General features: G+C 42.2%; 1 protein-coding gene across 1 annotated transcript in view; it reads right to left on the bottom strand.

Annotated features, from left to right (window-relative positions):
* Window positions 1–17,953, bottom strand: part of SLC1A4 (solute carrier family 1 member 4) — a 39,711-nt gene that overhangs the window by 19,651 nt on the left and 2,107 nt on the right. The window contains exons 2-5 of the mRNA XM_028722028.2: window positions 10,982–11,024; window positions 4,304–4,366; window positions 3,578–3,646; window positions 462–628 (exon numbers count right to left, since the gene is read on the bottom strand). Of these exons, the coding sequence (XP_028577861.2) occupies window positions 462–628; window positions 3,578–3,646; window positions 4,304–4,366; window positions 10,982–11,024 (342 nt within the window). The remainder of the gene's footprint in view (window positions 1–461; window positions 629–3,577; window positions 3,647–4,303; window positions 4,367–10,981; window positions 11,025–17,953) is intronic.

Below are 17,953 nucleotides of genomic sequence, written 5' to 3' on the forward strand. Positions count from 1 at the left end.
TCCCCAGTACTGGAACACCAAAGGAAATCCCTAAAAATTTTATTTGCATGGGCACAGAAAGAAGATATGCGATACTGTTATGATAAATCCAGACCCATCTCATAAGAACATAAGAAGAGCCTGTTGGATCAGGGCAATCTCCAAGTTGGCCTGTGCCTATACAGTGGTACCTCAGGTTAAGTACTTAATTCGTTCCGGAGGTCCGTTCTTAACCTGAAACTATTCTTAACCTGAAGCACCACTTCAGCTAATGGGGCCTCCTGCTGCTGCTGCGCCACCAGACCCCAATTTCTGTTCTTAACCTGAAGCACTATTTCTGGGTTAGCGGAGTGTGTAACCTGAAGCGTATGTAACCTGAAACGTATGTAACCCGAGGTACCACTGTATAGGCTGATTTGTGCTGCTTTTGCTGATGTTAACACATAAAATCACCAGAGAGGATCGTCCCAAAGAACACTCACCACATAATCCAAGATACTAAGACCATGGTTGCTTCATTGAAAGAATTAAAGAAACGGATGAGTTCTTCTCCTTCAGTGCCAAGCTTTTTTAAGGCAACTCCCAAAACCAGAGAAAAGAGGACCAGCCCCAAGATATTCATTCCTTCAATATCCGTGCCAACTGGGAACTGTGAAATAATACATAGTTGTAACATTAAATATATTAGTGCTAAACTCCAATTGTATGAAATTAAATCTTTAGGTCAGTTTTCCCTTTCCCCCTCTTTTGATATGAACTATGGCAGGTCACAGAATGGATAGAAGATACATGCAAAATATTGTAGAAACACCAGGGGACAACTAGAAACAGCCAAGTCTCTAGACACAAATGTAAAACCTTGAACAGAAAATATTGTTTCCAGGAGAGAATCATAGAGTTGGAATAGACCACAAGGGCCATCGAGTCCAACCCCCTGCCAAGCAGGAAACAACAGAGCTCAGAATAAAGACAGTAGAGCCTCCATCATTCCCAATCTTGAAATTTAAGGGTTACTGCTTTGTCACACAATCAACCCCTTCCCACTCAGCCCACCAGGTCACAGCCTACTCCGTTCAGCAGTGACCACTGCTATCAAATAGTTGACATCTTGAAATTCTTCTCTATAGACTGACTATACAGACCAATAGGTTGAGAATTACTTCTATATCTGGTTAATTTTTGTGAAAGGAAAGACGGTGTCATATGTGCATTGACTAAAGGCACACTGAGCGACTCTGATTGTGTGCACTGCCCCTGCCCCGCACATGCATTAGACATAATGTCTGAATGGAGTCTGCAAGTGCACATATTGCACACATGTAAACTCTGTGCAGAGGTTAGGGTGACTGTGCATGTATTGGGGGATACTGCAGGCACAACTCCAAATTGCCCCAATATGTTTGATTGGTGCATATGTTGTCTGAACAAAACTTACATAATCAAGGTACGTAACCAAAAGCAAGAATAAAACACAGGCATGCTTGTGAAATGTTATATTGTTCATTGTACATCAGGGCAGGGTGTGTGGGTATGTATGTGTGTAAAACATGATATTCAATTGAGATGTTCCAATTTTCCATGTGTCCCGAGAATCCAGCTCTGCTAAAGTGGTAACTCAATATCAAATAGAATATTTCCCCATTACAAACTATTTCAGGCTAATGCTGGATTGCGCCTATTAGAATCCTTAGCATATCTCTTCAGGAACTTATTTTTGAATAGACATTGACCATATTATTATTATTATTATTATTAACTGAATTTATATACCATCCTGTACCTGGAGGTCTCAGTTCACATAACAAGTGCTGATGTGGCACCATGCCAGAACCCATGGAAACACACACACACACACACACACACACACACACACAGAACTATCCATGGGGCAATAACCTGCCAAATCAGAGATTATTTAGAAATATTTTGTTCATATCTTAGAGATGCTCTGATTGTCAAAAAATAAATAAATCAAACTATTTAAAATAAGAAACAAAATGAAACCTTCAAGAAATAGAAAGGAAAATGGTTCAAAGTCAGCAACAGCTAGCCAGATTTCAGGGACAGCCTAAGGCGTATTATGCTGTGATTCCAATGTATACAGGACTCCATTATACCAGAGCACCAGGAGATCAAAACATGAGAAAAGGATTCCACATTATTAAGCGTCCAAAAGCCACATTAAACTCTTACAAGAGAAAACAAAAAGAGATAAATGGTTTCAGTGTGTGTGGGTTGCAAATATCATATAAACCCAGTACAGCACATATTGGCTCTTGCCCTTTGTAGCTTAAGAGTTTTCACACATGCCATCTGAACTGGAATGTAAACAGTCCTATTACAGTGGTACCTCGGTGTACGAACTTAATCCGTTCCGGAAGTCCGTTCTTAAACTGAAGCCGTTCTTAAACCGAGGAGCGCTTTCCCTAATGAGGCCACCGGTGCCCTTCCACCGTTCAGCTTCCGTTCGTAGACCGAGTTAAAGTTCGCTAACTGGGACACTACTTCTGGTTTTGCAGAGTTCTTAAATGAAATAGTTTGTAAACAGGGCTGTTCTTAAACCGAGGTACCACTGTACTCTGATTGTATTTGGACACCATACTAAGACGCATCAAGTCCCAAGCTGGCCCATCTGAGGCAGCCTCAGCATGGATACTGAAGTCCCCCCAAACTACCATGAAAGGATTCTCCAACACCACATCCAAGACTACCACCAGCAGCTTAGTTTGGGAGTTTGTTGCGCATTGGGATGAATGGTACACTAACAACATCCCTGTTCATTGGCCCAACACCACAAACTAACAACATCCCTGTTCATTGGCCCAACACCACAAACAAGGCATCACACCCAAACACAGCGCAGATAGGTCTCCAGGGAAAGGATATGGAATGTTTATGGATGAGTGACGTAAACTGGGTTGGTGCTGCATCAAGCACTTGAGAATAGGGCCACCCAGTCAATTCGCCCAGGTTTCAGTTATGCATGCCAAGTCAGCGCTCTCATCCACAAACAAATAATGGATAACAGATGTTTTGTTCTTGAAAGACCTGGCATTTAGCAGCAACACCACCAGACCAAGGGGGCTTAGCAGACTGGCACCCCCACATTATGAGACACAAAACAGAGAGGGCAATGGCTTTGATGTAACTGGCCAATATGGCACAACCTTAGCAACTGAACTTTTAACAAATGTGTTTTATATAGTTTTAGACTCTAAATATGAAGCATCATGCCGTTTTATGATTTCCTAGAAGATCTGGGACTCCAGCACGCTGGTTGCTCCTCCACAGTCAGCAAACCCTAGTAATGGGCGAAAATGTGCTTTTTTCCCCTTTAAGTGACACAAACGAAGAAACAGGCTGATTTGCCTATCCCTCTCTAGGGCTGCAAAAATGGCCTCAGGTCACTGCATAGAGGTTGCCCTTGTGTTTGACAAAGGATTAAAAGACAATGTTCTCTGAGAGTGCTTTAATTTTTAAAAAGATCACACACATTTTGAAGCCAAAAGTCCAACTCTGAAGGAAGCATTTACATTCACATGTTAAGATCTATGCGAAACCTTAAAACGCGAGAGGTGAAAACAAAATGATTGCTTACCTTTTCAATCGAAGCATTTCCAACAACTGACGTTCCATTTATCACTACTGCCTTATAATCAGTAATATACTGTTAACAAACAAAAAAACAATATTTCAATTTAATATTCTATGTATCATTACAGAGGTATGCAAGTTCATTGTTATACAGCAGCCTTTCACAGCTTTTGTGCCTTTCCAATGCTTTGGTCTACAACTCCCACCACCATGGTCAATAATTAGGGATGTTGGGAACTAAACTCTAAAACATCTGGAGGGCAGCTGTTTGAGGGAAACCGCTACGCAGCTTGTGAATTCACATCCAGAGCTTCATACATATAATAAGGGAAACCACCACACACATTGGTACAAATAAAATTAACACATTTGTCAAAATAGTTTTCTTTTACCATTTCAAGCCTAGAGGTAGCCTAGGAGCTTTTTCTTCACTGCTACTTCTGAACATGCCCTGACCTTCAATCTTACATACATTGGACCTAGCAACAAATCCCATTGAATTCAGTGTTATTTACGTTTGTAAGCATGCCTAGGATTTATAATAATAATAATAATAATAATAATAATAATAATAATAATAATAATTATTATTATTTATACCCCACCCATCTGGCTGGGTTGCCCCAGCCACTCTTATGTTATTATGTATCTTATAAAGACTTTAGGAAGATTTAATTCTAATCTAAATCTTGTATGAAGAGGGTGAAATTAACACAAAACCATTGCTTACCTTTTCAATGGTAACGTTTCCGAAAGTTGCGTTTCTTACTATGGCTTTATAATCGGTGGCATACTGTAAATGCAAAAGGATAAACTGAGTCCTATTTGGTACACTGGTAGACAGCTATACCGGCTCACTGTTAAAACAGCTTGGAAACATCTCAGATCTCTTACATGTAATTTTGGAAACTGCTACTCACATTAATGAGGCTCCATTGATATTAAGAGGTTTTGTAAGACCCTTTGTGGAAAATGTTTCTTCAAGAGCAAGTGAAACATCTTTTAAATTCAACAAATAAATAACATTGCTTTCGATATGTAGTCCCCTATATCCAGCTTTTCCTGTGATTCAATGGTAGGTTATGGCTGCCATATGCCTAGGATTTCCCGGACATTTCCGGGCTTTGATGGATTTCCTTAAAAATAGCTCAAAAACGTCAATTAATTTATGGGGAGATTTGGGAAAAAGTGGGGGGGGGGGGGGCTCAACAACTTTTGTGTCCGGATTTTCAGTTTTTGAAATATGGCAACCCTATTAGGTGCTCTATTTTCAGTTGGGATGTTCTCCTGCCCTGCCCTTGGCTGTACCTGTATATTATTTGTCTCTTTTGACAGAGACACACTGGTGGCGCATGTGCAATCTCTGAGGAAGCAATACATTCAGCCTGTGTCTGGGCTCACTCTCTTCTGCTTTTTGAAGTAGTTGTGGATATTTCTTTGTAAACCGCTGTGAGGTTCTTTCTCTTTTTTACACTCAAGCAGTGTGTGTGTGTGTGTGTGTGTGTGTGTGTGTGTGTTATGAAATAAATAATATCCATAGATAAACAAATAAAAACAGCTCTGCTTCTTTGCTTTCATTCCATGGCAACCTTATACAGAAAGCCCTTATGCCTTATAAGATATAAGGATCTATTGGATGAAGGTGATGGACTACATGGAATTGGCGGAAATGACTGGCAGAATCCGAGGCCAGGGAGAAGAGTCGGTGGAAGAAGACTGGAAGAAATTTAAAGACTATTTACAGAGATATTGCGAAATTAATGAATGCTAGAATGATGTTGGACTGAAATTAAGTGGTTTCTAGCTGTAATGGTACAAAAGAATAGGAAAAAATGGTTTTTTATAAGTAAAATTTAATGTTATAATAATTTAAGATTAAAGATCAGGGTAAAATAAAGAGGGAAAGAAACTGCTGAACTAATAAATAGAACTGGAATACAAAAAAGGGAGGTATGAGGAGGTCCAGGAAACAAGTAAATGAAAAATAAGTGATGAAAAGATTGATTGTTTTTAACTGTTTTTATTTGTATTTTTTCTTTTTCTTTGTCTATTTTGTAATATTGTAAAAATCCTAATAAAAAATTTATATATATAAAAAAAGAAAGCCCTTATGCCTTTCTTTCAACCTTCAACCAATCAAAGCTTCTGTTTCCCAATACATTATTTTAAAGCTAAAGGGATCCCTGACAGTTAAGTCCAGTCGTGGCCGACTCTGGGGTTGCGGCGCTCATCTCGCTTTATTGGCCGAGGGAGCCGGCGTACAGCTTCTGGGTCATGTGGCCAGCATGACTAAGCCGCTTCTGGCGAACCAGAGCAGCGCACGGAAACGCCGTTTACCTTCCCGCCGGAGCGGTACCTATTTATCTACTTGCACTTTGACGTGGTTTCCCAGTAAAAGATGCTGGTCATTTGTGGAGCACCTGGCTGGCACTTTTGATTTCTAATCTTGGCCACTGCCCACATCTGCCCCTCAAAAAGCAGGGTCAGGTCCAACAGCACCCCCAACCTCCTCACCTAATCGCAAAAAAGGCACCACAATTCTTTTGTTTACGTCGCCAAAGCAGTATCATTAGATCAGAGCAAGCAGCATTCATCTGAGCTGTGAGTTGCCTGCTGGCCAGGAAAAGTGCAGAAAACACCAGCCATTCTAGATAGGAGTGGCCTTAGAGGTCACTCTAAATCTCTTCTTGACTATCTGGGTGTGCATGTGTCTGTGTACATTAAAAGAAATAAACGGATTTATGATTTTGGAGGCAGAGCAAGCACACACCCCCCCTTGCCTCCCTACCCCACATTTATCCATGAATGAAAGCCACGCTGTTTCATTAGCTAACAGAAAGGACTACAGTTTATCGAGCTAGTATTTGCTGACAAAAATGTAAAAAAGTGATAGGCAGAATGTTAAATGCATGTATGCTAAACCAAGGAGGGAAGCATGAATTACACAGGAGGAGTTTGAAGAAACTCCCAGGACTTGTCACCATGAAATGCCCAAAATAAAAAAGTGAGCCACATGCAAACTAGCACCTTTTTCAGCTAATGGAGCAAGGGTTCTGAAACTACATAAAACTTGGTTACTCAAACTGCAGCCAAGTAACCCCTTTTGCATGTCTAAGGAATGTGGGAGAGCTATAAAAATATAAGCTATTGATTGGGAGTTTAGGACGAGGAATGACAAGGCCATGCATAGAACATAATTAAAGCTGGAGTAGTACTGTAGAAATTGGAGACCAGGAAATTGAACTGTTGAAGCAGTGGGACCACAAGGAAAATAGCTGGCATCTGCATCACTAGAATTATGAACTAATCAATCAGATTGTCAACCCAATATTTTGGTATATGAACTGACAACAATAGGGGTGGTTTTTTCAACCATAGCTTCAAGGCAATGAGAACTTACTTGCACTTTACAACTCTAGTCTAGACATTTTAAAGTTATGAACTGGCTTTTAAAAACACAACTTCCATGTTATGAGTGGTGCTGTTTTATTGCTTTTTGGGTATTATATTTTTGGTATGTTCGTTACTGAATATTGGGGACGCGGGTGGCGCTGTGGGTAAAACCTCAGCGCCTAGGACTTGCCGATCGTATGGTCGGCGGTTCAAATCCCCGCGGCAGGGTGAGCTCCCATCATTCGGTCCCAGCTCCTGCCCACCTAGCAGTTCGAAAGCACCCCTAAGTGCAAGTAGATAAATAGGTACCGCTTTATAGTGGGAAGGTACAGTGGTGCCCCGCAAGACGAATGCCTCGCAAGACGAAAAACTCGCTAGACGAAAGGGTTTTCCGTTTTTTGAGTCGTTCCGCAAGATGAATTTCCCTATGGGCTTGCTTCGCAAGACGAAACGTCTTGCGAGTTCTTGTGAGTTTGTTTCCTTTTTCTTAAAGCCGCTAAGCCACTAAGCCGTTAATAGCCGCTAAGCCATTAATAGCCGCTAAGCCGCTAATAGCCGCTAATAGCCGTGCTTCGCAAGACGAAAAAACAGCAAGACGAAGAGACTCGCGGAATGGATTAATTTCGTCTTGCGAGGCACCACTGTAAACGGTGTTTCCGTGTGCTGCGCTGGTGCTGGCTCGCCAGAGCAGCTTCGTCACGCTGGCCACGAGACCCGGAAGTGTCTCTGGACAGCGCTGGCCCCCAGCCTCTTAAGTGAGATGGGCGCACAACCCTAGAGTCGGACACGACTGGCCCGTACTGGCAGGGGTACCTTACTGAATATCACTCTGGAATCTACACAGATGGGCAGTTTTGAAAAGAACCTTCTTTTGCTATACCTGTCATGACAGTGTTTATAATTCAGAGATTAGTGTTCAGTATTAAGAAGCTGGTAATGTGAAGATTTGCCCTAAGGTCACATGATTCAGACAGTTCCAAAGCATAGAAGTTGCTGCACAAGTTTGTTTTAGAGTCTCTGAATAATAAAGTTGTTTCAAGCCGTTACTCATTCCTCTAGTTTGTCTGTTGATCCAGAATAATTACATGACATCTGAAATGCAGAATGAGGAGCAAACTAAATCAACTGAAAGCAGTTTTCTGGATGTACAGCTAGAAACAAATGATAAGAAATTCTGGGAGCCACACCCAGTGAAAGCAACAATATCTGTAAGTGCTGCTAAATTGGAGGAATTCTTATAAACAGGAATGAATATGTTTCAACTATCACCAAGCCTGCAGTCGTGAGGGGATATTTCAGAAAATTGGAAAAGGTTTAGACAAAGGTTTGAATTCTACCTGGCAGCAATGGGAGAAGAGGAGAAAACTGATAAGCTCAAATAACTTTTCTACATGTTGTGTAAGGTTGCCATGTGTCCTCTTTTTCCAGGACACGTGATCTTTTTCAGGATTAAAATTTCTGTCTGGGCAGATTTTTAAAATTTGGCAAAATGTCCAGGTTTTTTTGTTTACAGTAGCCCAAGAAAAAAATTCTAGTGCATTAGACTCAGATCTAAGGCACCCAGCTAAGCTAGTCTGCCCCAGAGAATCAAAACAGAGCAGCATCTTAAACTAACTAGGTACTGTATAAATCCCTTCTTTTGTGGCTGAGCTAAAAGGATATTGGCTCAGCTACAAGATCTTGGAGGAGTCTGGGAGGGCAAGAGTTAACCTCCTCCTGCCCTTAGGGAGAGCACATATGTACATGTTAAACAGTTTACTAAATTGTTCTGTGCACACTTATGTTCACAAAGATGTGAACATGAGCCCAAATACTTTCATGTGGCAAGTGAGGGAGCAACAAAGTGGTACCTCGGGATACGAACGGGATCCGTTCCGGAGCCCCGTTCGCATCCCGAACGGAAAGTAAGACGCGACGGCATGTTTGCGCATGCGTGGATCGCGTTTCAACACTTCCGTGCATGCATGTGACTTCATTTTGAGCGTCTGCGCATGCGCGAGCGGCGAAACCCAGAAGTAACATGCTCCCTTTACTTCCAGGTTGCCACGTTGCGCAACTCGAACGCGCTCAACCCGAAGCACATTCAACTCGAGGTGTGACAGTATGTATTCTTAGTATTTTGTTGTTGAAAAGTTAAGAACATTGCTACTAGCGGTATATATCACAGCTCTATAGCCTATATTTAGTAGGAGTATTTAAAATTAGAGTTGTCAAAGTGATCTGTAGTTAAAAGTAAAAGTCGGAGAATGTGTCCTCTTTTTTGCTCTTCAAACTATGGCAACCCTGGTGGGAGAGCAGACACTGAACACGTATGCCAACTTTGTGTTTGCTAAGAGTGAGAATATGAAACTAAAAGAAATAACTGATAAATTTGAAGAATATAGTATGCCTAAAAAGGATGATGTTTCTGAAAGAAATATGCATTCAAAAAGCAAACTACTGATCAGTACAGTGGTGCCTCGCAAGACGAAATTAATTCGTTCCGCGAGTTTTTTCGTCTTGTGATTTTTTCGTCTTGCGAAGCACGGTGTCGGAAAAGTTTTGGAAAAGCTTCAAAAATTACCAAAGTCTTCAAAAACCTCAAAAAAGGCTACCACACCGCGTGCTATGAGTTGCTCCTCGAAGTCAAGTCGCAACTGTATTAATGGTTTTAAGAAAAAGGAAACAAACTTGCAAGACGTTTCCGTCTTGCGAAGCAAGCCCATCGGGAAAATCGTCTTGTGAAGCAACTCAAAAAACCAAAAACCCTTTCGTCTTGCGAGTTTTCCGTCTTGCGAGGCATTCGTTTTGCGAGGTACCACTGTATGTTACAGAACTAAGGAGGCTGTGTAAGACCTGTAGTTTTGGTGACTTGAAAGACTCTGATAAGTGGTGGAAATTAAATTATTTGTGGCATCAGAGGTAATGTTCTCAGACAGCAGCTGCTGCATGAGGGAGATCTGTCAGGTATATGTGAGGTAATATTCCAGTTCAAGAAAAGGGAGAAAAATAATTCTGAAATAGCCAGATTCTGCCAGCGCCACAGAAATACATCATGGTAATGTCAGAATGTCCATTGTAGCATTGCTAGTGGGTAGCTTCTCATCAAGAGGCTATGCGCTAGATAAAAAGGAAGAATTCAGTGCTGAAATTCTTCCATTAGTCTGTCTTCAGCATGTTGAAATTGCTAGAGATCCAAATTCATCGTGCCCTCCACAACATTTGTGCAAACAGTCCTCTTTTAAATCTGAGTCTACATATTTCCACAACCCTCATTCATCTTGATAAGTGAACTACTATAGTTAGTTGAACCACACTATGGGCTAAATTCAGTGACTATTTAAGCTGGTACATAAACAGTAACAAGTAAATGATCAGTTGCCTTGATTTTAATAATAATAATAATAATTTAATAATAATAATAATCATCATCATCATCATCATCGTCATCATCATCGGGACGCGGGTGGCGCTGTGGGTTAAAGCCTCAGCTCCTAGGACTTGCCGATCGAAAGGTCGGCGGTTCGAATCCCCGCAGCGGGGTGCGCTCCCGTTGCTCAGTCCCAGCGCCTGCCAACCTAGCAGTTTGAAAGCACCCCCGGGTGCAAGTAGATAAATAGGGACCGCTTACTAGCGGGAAGGTAAACGGCGTTTCCGTGTGCGGCTCTGGCTTGCCAGAGCAGCAATGTCACGCTGGCCACGTGACCCGGAAGTGTCTCTGGACAGCGCTGGCCCCCGGCCTATAGAGTGAGATGGGCGCACAACCCTAGAGTCTGTCAAGACTGGCCCGTACGGGCAGGGGTACCTTTACCTTTAATAATAATAATAATAATAATAATAGTAGTAGTAGTAGTAGTAATTTGTTTTCTTAATACTCCAGGGTAAAGAATTGTAGGTACTATTATGTCTCAGTGAAAGTATATCAAAGACATGATCCCCTCAGGAATTGATTTGGGTTTCTGTTTTTCTGTTTCTTGGTCACATGCTTCAGAAATCTCAATCCAAAGTAAGAAAGGAAAAGGCATATGAAACTCACCGATCGAAAGGCTGCAGCAACAAGATTTGCTGGGAACAAGTTTCTGGGTGGGCGGGAACCAAAAAAAAGGAAAAAGAGAAGAAAAACAAAGATTAGAATTTAATGACAGCTTATCAACTTAATTATTTCTTTTCACATTAGTACAACATTATGCCTATATAGTAGGATTAGGGAATTAATTCAGCATTAACAATGTTGTACAATGCCATATAATCACTTCTTGCCTCAATCTTATTAGGCCTCAGCAGACACACTTGCCGTTGCAGAATATAGGAATGGACTAATTGAATCAATAACTGTTTTCTCAAAACTGTCATATGACATTTCCCCACCATATGGAACATCCAACTTTTTAAAAAGAGCCACCATCAAACTGGCATCCTGGGATCCCACAGATGTCATTAGGTTAGTCCCTTGGCCAATCCAGAGTCCAGACTTTTCTTAATGCTTCCCCAAATAATGTCCTGCCTCAATCTGCAAGGAAAGACACTCTGCTCCAGCTCAGCATGGCAACATGGCTCTATCTGTTGGCCAGCAAAGAAGCAGCCACATGAATGCAGGTTTCCACTCCCTTCCCTCTTCCTTTCCCCATCTGTATCTTATTTATTAGATCAGGCTTCCTCAACCTCGGCCCTCCAGATGTTTAGAGACTACAATTCCCATCATCCCTGACCACTGGTCCTGCTAGCTAGGGATCATGGGAGTTGTAGGCCAAAAACATCTGGAGGGCCGAGGTTGAGGAAGCCTGTATTAGATGGTCAGCCTGTCGTAGAAAAGGTTAGGCGTTTTGTGTCATTATTACTACTACAACTACTGCTACATTTAACTTTGCTGTGTTATTCAAAGATAGCATGTGAGATGAGATCTGGTAATCTAGAACCCACCAGCCCAATTCTGCATGTACAGATGAACACACGTCTTCCACAACAGCCCATTCAACTCAGGTCACACTTCACAAGGGAGAGTGGGTATATCCCAAAAGAGGCACACACGGAGCAAACAGCTTCAGTTGACAACAACAACAACAACAACAACAACAACAACAACAACAACAACAACAACAACATAAATCATATGACAGAGAAACCAGTAGGAGAACACTTCAATCTCCCAGGACATTCTATACAAGATCTCAAAGTAGCTGTTTTACTACAAAGGAATTTCAGAAATAGACTGGAAAGAGAAGCTGCTGAATTGCAACTCATTACCAAACTTAAAACCATGGAGAGACCTGGTCTGAACAAAGACATTGGATTCTTATCTCATTATACATGACAAAGCCATTTTTCACCTTCTCACCCCTTGCTTTTTCCTGTAAGACCTACTGCAGTCGTTAAGAGTCGTCAACAGGCTCATCACAGCTATCTGCCAATCACCCATTCCCACCCCCCTCTGAGTAATACCCCTCCCCACCTTCTCACTATATAGAAGGATCTGGCAACTTCTGTTTCAGTGTATCTGAAGAAGTGTGCATGCACATGAAAGCTCATACCAAGAACTAACTTAGTTGGTCTTTAAGGTGCTACTGGAAGGAATTTTTTTTGTTTTAACATAAATCATCTGAGACTGGAGTCTATATACTGTACAGCGGTGGAAAGAAAAACAATAAGCTTGCAGGACTTATTGTATGAAGATAAAGAGAACTAGTGAGATTGGTATGACAAAGGGAAGAGCCATTAAACCACAGATAAGCTGCCTGGTCTCTCAAGTTCTTTACTCAACTCACACTGAGTGAACTTTCCCACAGCCATGAGCAGCCATGCACACAACCGCCCAGAAAACTGCTTCTGCCAGCGTCTGAGTATTCCTGTTGGTGCTTTTCTACCCCTGCTCCACTAGAAACGAAGGGGAATAATTCAGAGGGTTTGAAGTATTGTTCTATTTCAAACTTTACAAAATGTACCAGACTGTATTTTTCAGATGTATTCCAAACAAGTTTCTTTAAACTAATCCCAAACTTCTTTGGCTGCATAAAACGTTGGAGCTTTGTGTACATTCACTGCTGCCCCCCATCTTTGCAGCCTAACTAGACACACACAGGAAGCTAATCTGTGCTGTTCTTAGTTGATTTAAAAGAAGAAAAGAAATGTATCAGTTACTTTTCAATGCTCAAAGCAACATACTTTCATATGAACTTGCCTGGGTTTTCAGATCTTTGCGGGAGGCTCATCTCAGGGTCTCATCACCTCCCAGGCATGCTTGGTGGGGAAAAGGACAGGGCCTTCCTAGTGGCTGCTCCAAGATTTTGGAACTCCCTCCCTGAAAAAGCTAGGCTGACTCCCTTCCTGTTGTCTGCTTTTCGGAACTGGCTGCTTTTAATGAAATGGCGCTGTGCTGTTTTTATTGTAACTATTGGTATGGTTTTACTAGATTTTATATGTGTATATAAGGGATGCAGGTGGCACTGTGGGTTAAACCACAGAGCCTAGGGCTTGCCGATCAGAAGGTCTGCGGTTCGAATCCCCGCGACGGGTTGAGCTCCCGTTGCTCGGTCCCTGCTCCTGCCAACCTAGCAGTTCTAAAGCATGTCAAAGTGCAAGTAGATAAATAGGTACTGCTCCAGCGGGAAGGTAAACAACATTTCCGTGTGCTGCTCTGGTTCGCCAGAAGCGGCTTAGTCATGCTGGCCACATGACCCGGAAGCTGTACGCCGGCTCTCTCGGCCATTAAAGTGAGATGAGCGCCACAACCCCAGAGTCAGTTACAACTGGACCTAATGGTCAGGGGTCCCTTTACCTTTATATATGTATATAGTTTTAAATTCTATCAATGTTTAATCCTTTTTCAATGATTTCTTTTTGTATGTTTTTAACAGTTCTTATTTTTATCTGTAAGCTGCCTTGAGCCCCATCGGGGGAAAGGCAGGGTATAAATCATGGGTAGGCAAACTAAGGCCTGGGGGCCAGATCTGGCCCAATTGCCTTCTAAATCCGGCCTCAGGGTGGTCCAGGAATGTTAAGTTAAAAAAAAAAAAAGGAAACACCTTCTACTTTGATGGACAACATTGGCTGGGGTGTAGGGTGCTAAATGACAAATTGGAGACACTGCTAAAAGTCCATTTGAGCTGATTTTACCTGACTGCACAGGCAGAAATGCAACCTTCTACATCAGGGTTTTCCAACCTTTCCATGTTGGTGACACACTTTTTAGGCATGTGTCATTTAGCAACACAGTAATTCAGTTTTACTAGCAAACCAGAGGTTAAACTAACCCCTTTCCAGCCCCAGGAGGATCACGGGGAGTGTTCGTGCGACACGTCTGCACACTGCAGCCAACACACTAACATGTCACGAGACACAGTTTGAAAAGCTCTGCTCCACATGTTTATTCAGACATAGGCGCTACTGCATCAGTAGGGTTTTTACTCCCTAGCAAGTGCAAAATCAATGTCTGATATGGTTATCTCACTATAAATCAATGTGCCCCAGTTAACAGTTAAGCATCAAAAGCTGTCAGGCAGGAAGTAGGTAACACAGGAGATGCACGAGTGCTGCTGAAAACAATGGCCCGTCACCAACTCTTCTCTCTCACAATAGCATAAACAAAAATGTGTGAAGAAATGGCAGTTTTCCTGCCCCCACAGGCAGCAGCCAAAGAGGCAGAGCAGGTAGATTCTGAGTGCGATGACAACACATTCTGAAACAAGTTTTCACAGAAACAGTTAATCTGAGGCTAAGCAAACATACAAAAAGGAAAATAGCCCCCAAAGCATTCAACTAATGCCTCAATTTTATCACAGAACAAATTGCGAGCACAAGTAACCACATGTTATTTGGAGAAATGTGTAGAGTTCAGAATTTTACACATACAAAATGCTGTTCTCAAGTGTGATAAAATAGGGATATGTGGCTAATATACCTTGGCACTTCAAAGAGACAGAAATTGGTTGTTGAGGCAGGCTATCAAGCTAGGGAATGTTAAATCAAGAAATATGAAGCAAGAGGTAGCCTTTCAGGCAACCTGGCCCTAAACACTCTAGGGCTTTATAGGTTAAATCTGGCAGTTAAAATCAGGCCCAGAAACTGACTGGTAGCCAATGCAGATGTTAAAGTTCAGGCTTAGCATGGTCAAACCACCCAGTCTTGCTGCTCTAGGTTGAGCCAACCTCGCCTCTGCTTCTGATCCATTTTCAAAGGTAGCCCCAAGTACAACACATTACAAAAGTCTAAGCACACTCATTCTCATCCAAATTTATTTGCAGGGACATAAGAAAACATTGGCTATTTAATAGACATTTGTTCTGATTTATTGGAGGGGAGGGTTAGATGATGTTATGTCAATGGAAGTGTTATCTCCCACTTTCCCCAACTTTCCTTATCTCAAAAAGTCTGATATTTTGAGGAAGCGGGTTTGTTGCATAAGACTTCCCAACCAACTCTAACTGTGCAACCTGAATTTGCTGGTATGTAACTGGATCCCCAGATCGGTGCTGGATTACCAAATAAGCAGAGTAGGCACTGGCCTGTGGACCCCACGCTGTTTAGTACCCCTGTGACAGCAGATCACAACGATATTCATTTTATCTTGAAAGAAAATTACAATCAAGCTTTCTTAGTTCAATGTTATCCCACTAGAGAGTGCACATGAGATTTCAACTGCCTAGGGACCTCCAGAGGGTTTAATCCAGCACTGTCCCAAATAAAATAGCAATAGTCTGTTAGCAACCTAAGTTGAAGGTTAGGTTAGGTTAACTGTGACTACACTATCTTAAGCCAGATATGGTCGCAGCTGGCGCCCAACTCAAGCTGATAAAAGATGCTTTGAGTGCTTAAAAACAATGTGGGATTCCCAAACTGCAGACGTGATCTTTTAGGGGGAGAGTGCAACCACTTCCAGAACAGGATGAGTATCACTCACCCAGAAGGCCAACCAACCACCAATAGTAGATCTGTCTTGTCAGGACTGAGACTGAAATCCTAACCTGTTACCTGGGAGAAGGCAGATGCACTGTTGCTCATCCCCTTGGATCCTACACAGATCAATTATTTCCAGGGGTCCCATCTGGGGGCAGGGGTGCCATCCCCCCATATTTTCAAGGATGGTCCCACCCCAAATTCCGTGGCGATCCTCAAAAGGTCCCTTTCACAAAAGGTAACCTGCAGAGGTGGCCTCAGCCCTGCGGTGGCGAACAAAAGGCGAGACAGCTGACGGGGGCCGTATTGGCCTGGCCAGGTTGGGGGGGCGGCACATGTGTGATGTCATGAGCATACAATGCCCCCCCCCCAATCTTGAGGGCAACTTGGCGCACCTCCCCTATGTTGTTTAATATCTGAGAGAAGTCATCCAGAGATTTGAGTCAAGGTGTCACCAATACATGAACAAACCCCAGCTGTGTCTCTTTTCCATCAGATGCAAGCCAGTCTGTGAATGGTCGGAATCAGGGCTTGGATATTCAATATGCATTGAATGGAGATGAATAAACTTCTCTTTTGTCTGAATACATTTTATTAGATTTCATAAAAAGAAATACAAAAATTATTATAATTTTTTTTGTCCAGACTAAAACATTAATCTAGATAAAATAAAAATATAGATCCAGAGGAAAAGAAAGAAAAAAGAAGGGGAGGGGAGAGAGAAAAAGAGAAAAAGAGAGAAAGGTGAATAAACTTCTGAGTAGACATGCTTTTAGGATTGTGTTGTGAGACCTTCATTCATTTCCATTACCACACAATCTGTTCCATCCACGGCTGCGTACACATTACCAGCTTAAAACACAGCTATGTCATTCTATTTCTCAGGTCACATCAAGCTGGTTTCGGGGGGAGGGATGCATCAAAATATAATTTTTCAGAATAAATGACAGGATACCTGATAGACATGCAAGACCTTCACAGTGTCTCGCAAATGCATTACTGCATTGCTACCCAGACTTCTATGAAATTCCCCCACCCTGCCCCAATTGCAAAAGGTCCCACAACACCAGAGAAAGCTCCTTTTGATGACACTGAGAAAACTATTGGGGCGGATAATAGTTTATTTGCTTCTGTCACTACCATGAGTAGGCCTGATAATAGGCTGTCACTTGGGTTCAACCCAATTCATCATGCGTTTTGCTCCACTTGCTTTTCAGCCATCTTTGACTAGCATCATAGCCCTCAGCTCAGGTACAAACCAAGCCTTGGATCTGCTCAGTGGAAGAGGATGCATAGAGTCTCTCCAATCCAGAGAGGAACTAGGGCTTCAAAAGGAGCATCTGCCACTCTTATCTGGAAAAACTCTCCAAAGACTTCAGTGAACCAATGTTAATAGATCTTCCACTCTTCCAGAGGGAACAGGTGCCAAAAGCTTAAACCTCCACAAGATATAATCTGACCACAACAAAGGAGATAAATTATGAGACGTATAATGAGAATCACAAGTCAGAAGCATTAAAATAATACAGATAAAAAGCACACGATGTTTCCAAAACCAAATGTTGGCCATTCAGATATAAACAATAACTTGACCAAGCCCTATCCTATCCCCTGGTTATCCTATCCTATCCTATCCTATCCAACCCAGGATATGCTTCATGAGTGGAAGCAGACTCCGATCCATTAACAGTTCATGCCACACAAAAATCTGTTAGTGTTCAACTTAAACTTTAATGTGTCACAAGACATTGTTATTTTTGCTTCAACATAGAAATGCTGCCTCCGCTCTGGAGTTAGCATTAAAATGAATGCTTCTTTAGCAATACTCTTCTGTAAACCAACATGAATTTTTGCCAAAGTTTATTGGACCATGAAACGCTTGAAAGCACAAAGAGCTTAATCAGGCACCCCCAAACTCGGCCCTCCAGCTGTTTTGGGACTACAACTCCCACCACCCCTGACCACTGGTCCTGTGATGGGAGCTGCAGTCCCAAAACAGCTGGAGGGCCGAGTTTGGGGGTGGCTGGCTTAAGCCTGCTCAGTCCTGCCCATTTTGGCCTTTAGATTGCGCTGACCATGCACCCGTGTGCAATAAAAAGCTGAAGTACAAGCACCTATG

The sequence above is a fragment of the Podarcis muralis genome, chromosome 3 (genome assembly GCF_964188315.1).
Source record: "Podarcis muralis chromosome 3, rPodMur119.hap1.1, whole genome shotgun sequence".
In the NCBI taxonomy this organism is placed as follows: Eukaryota; Metazoa; Chordata; class Lepidosauria; order Squamata; family Lacertidae; genus Podarcis; species Podarcis muralis.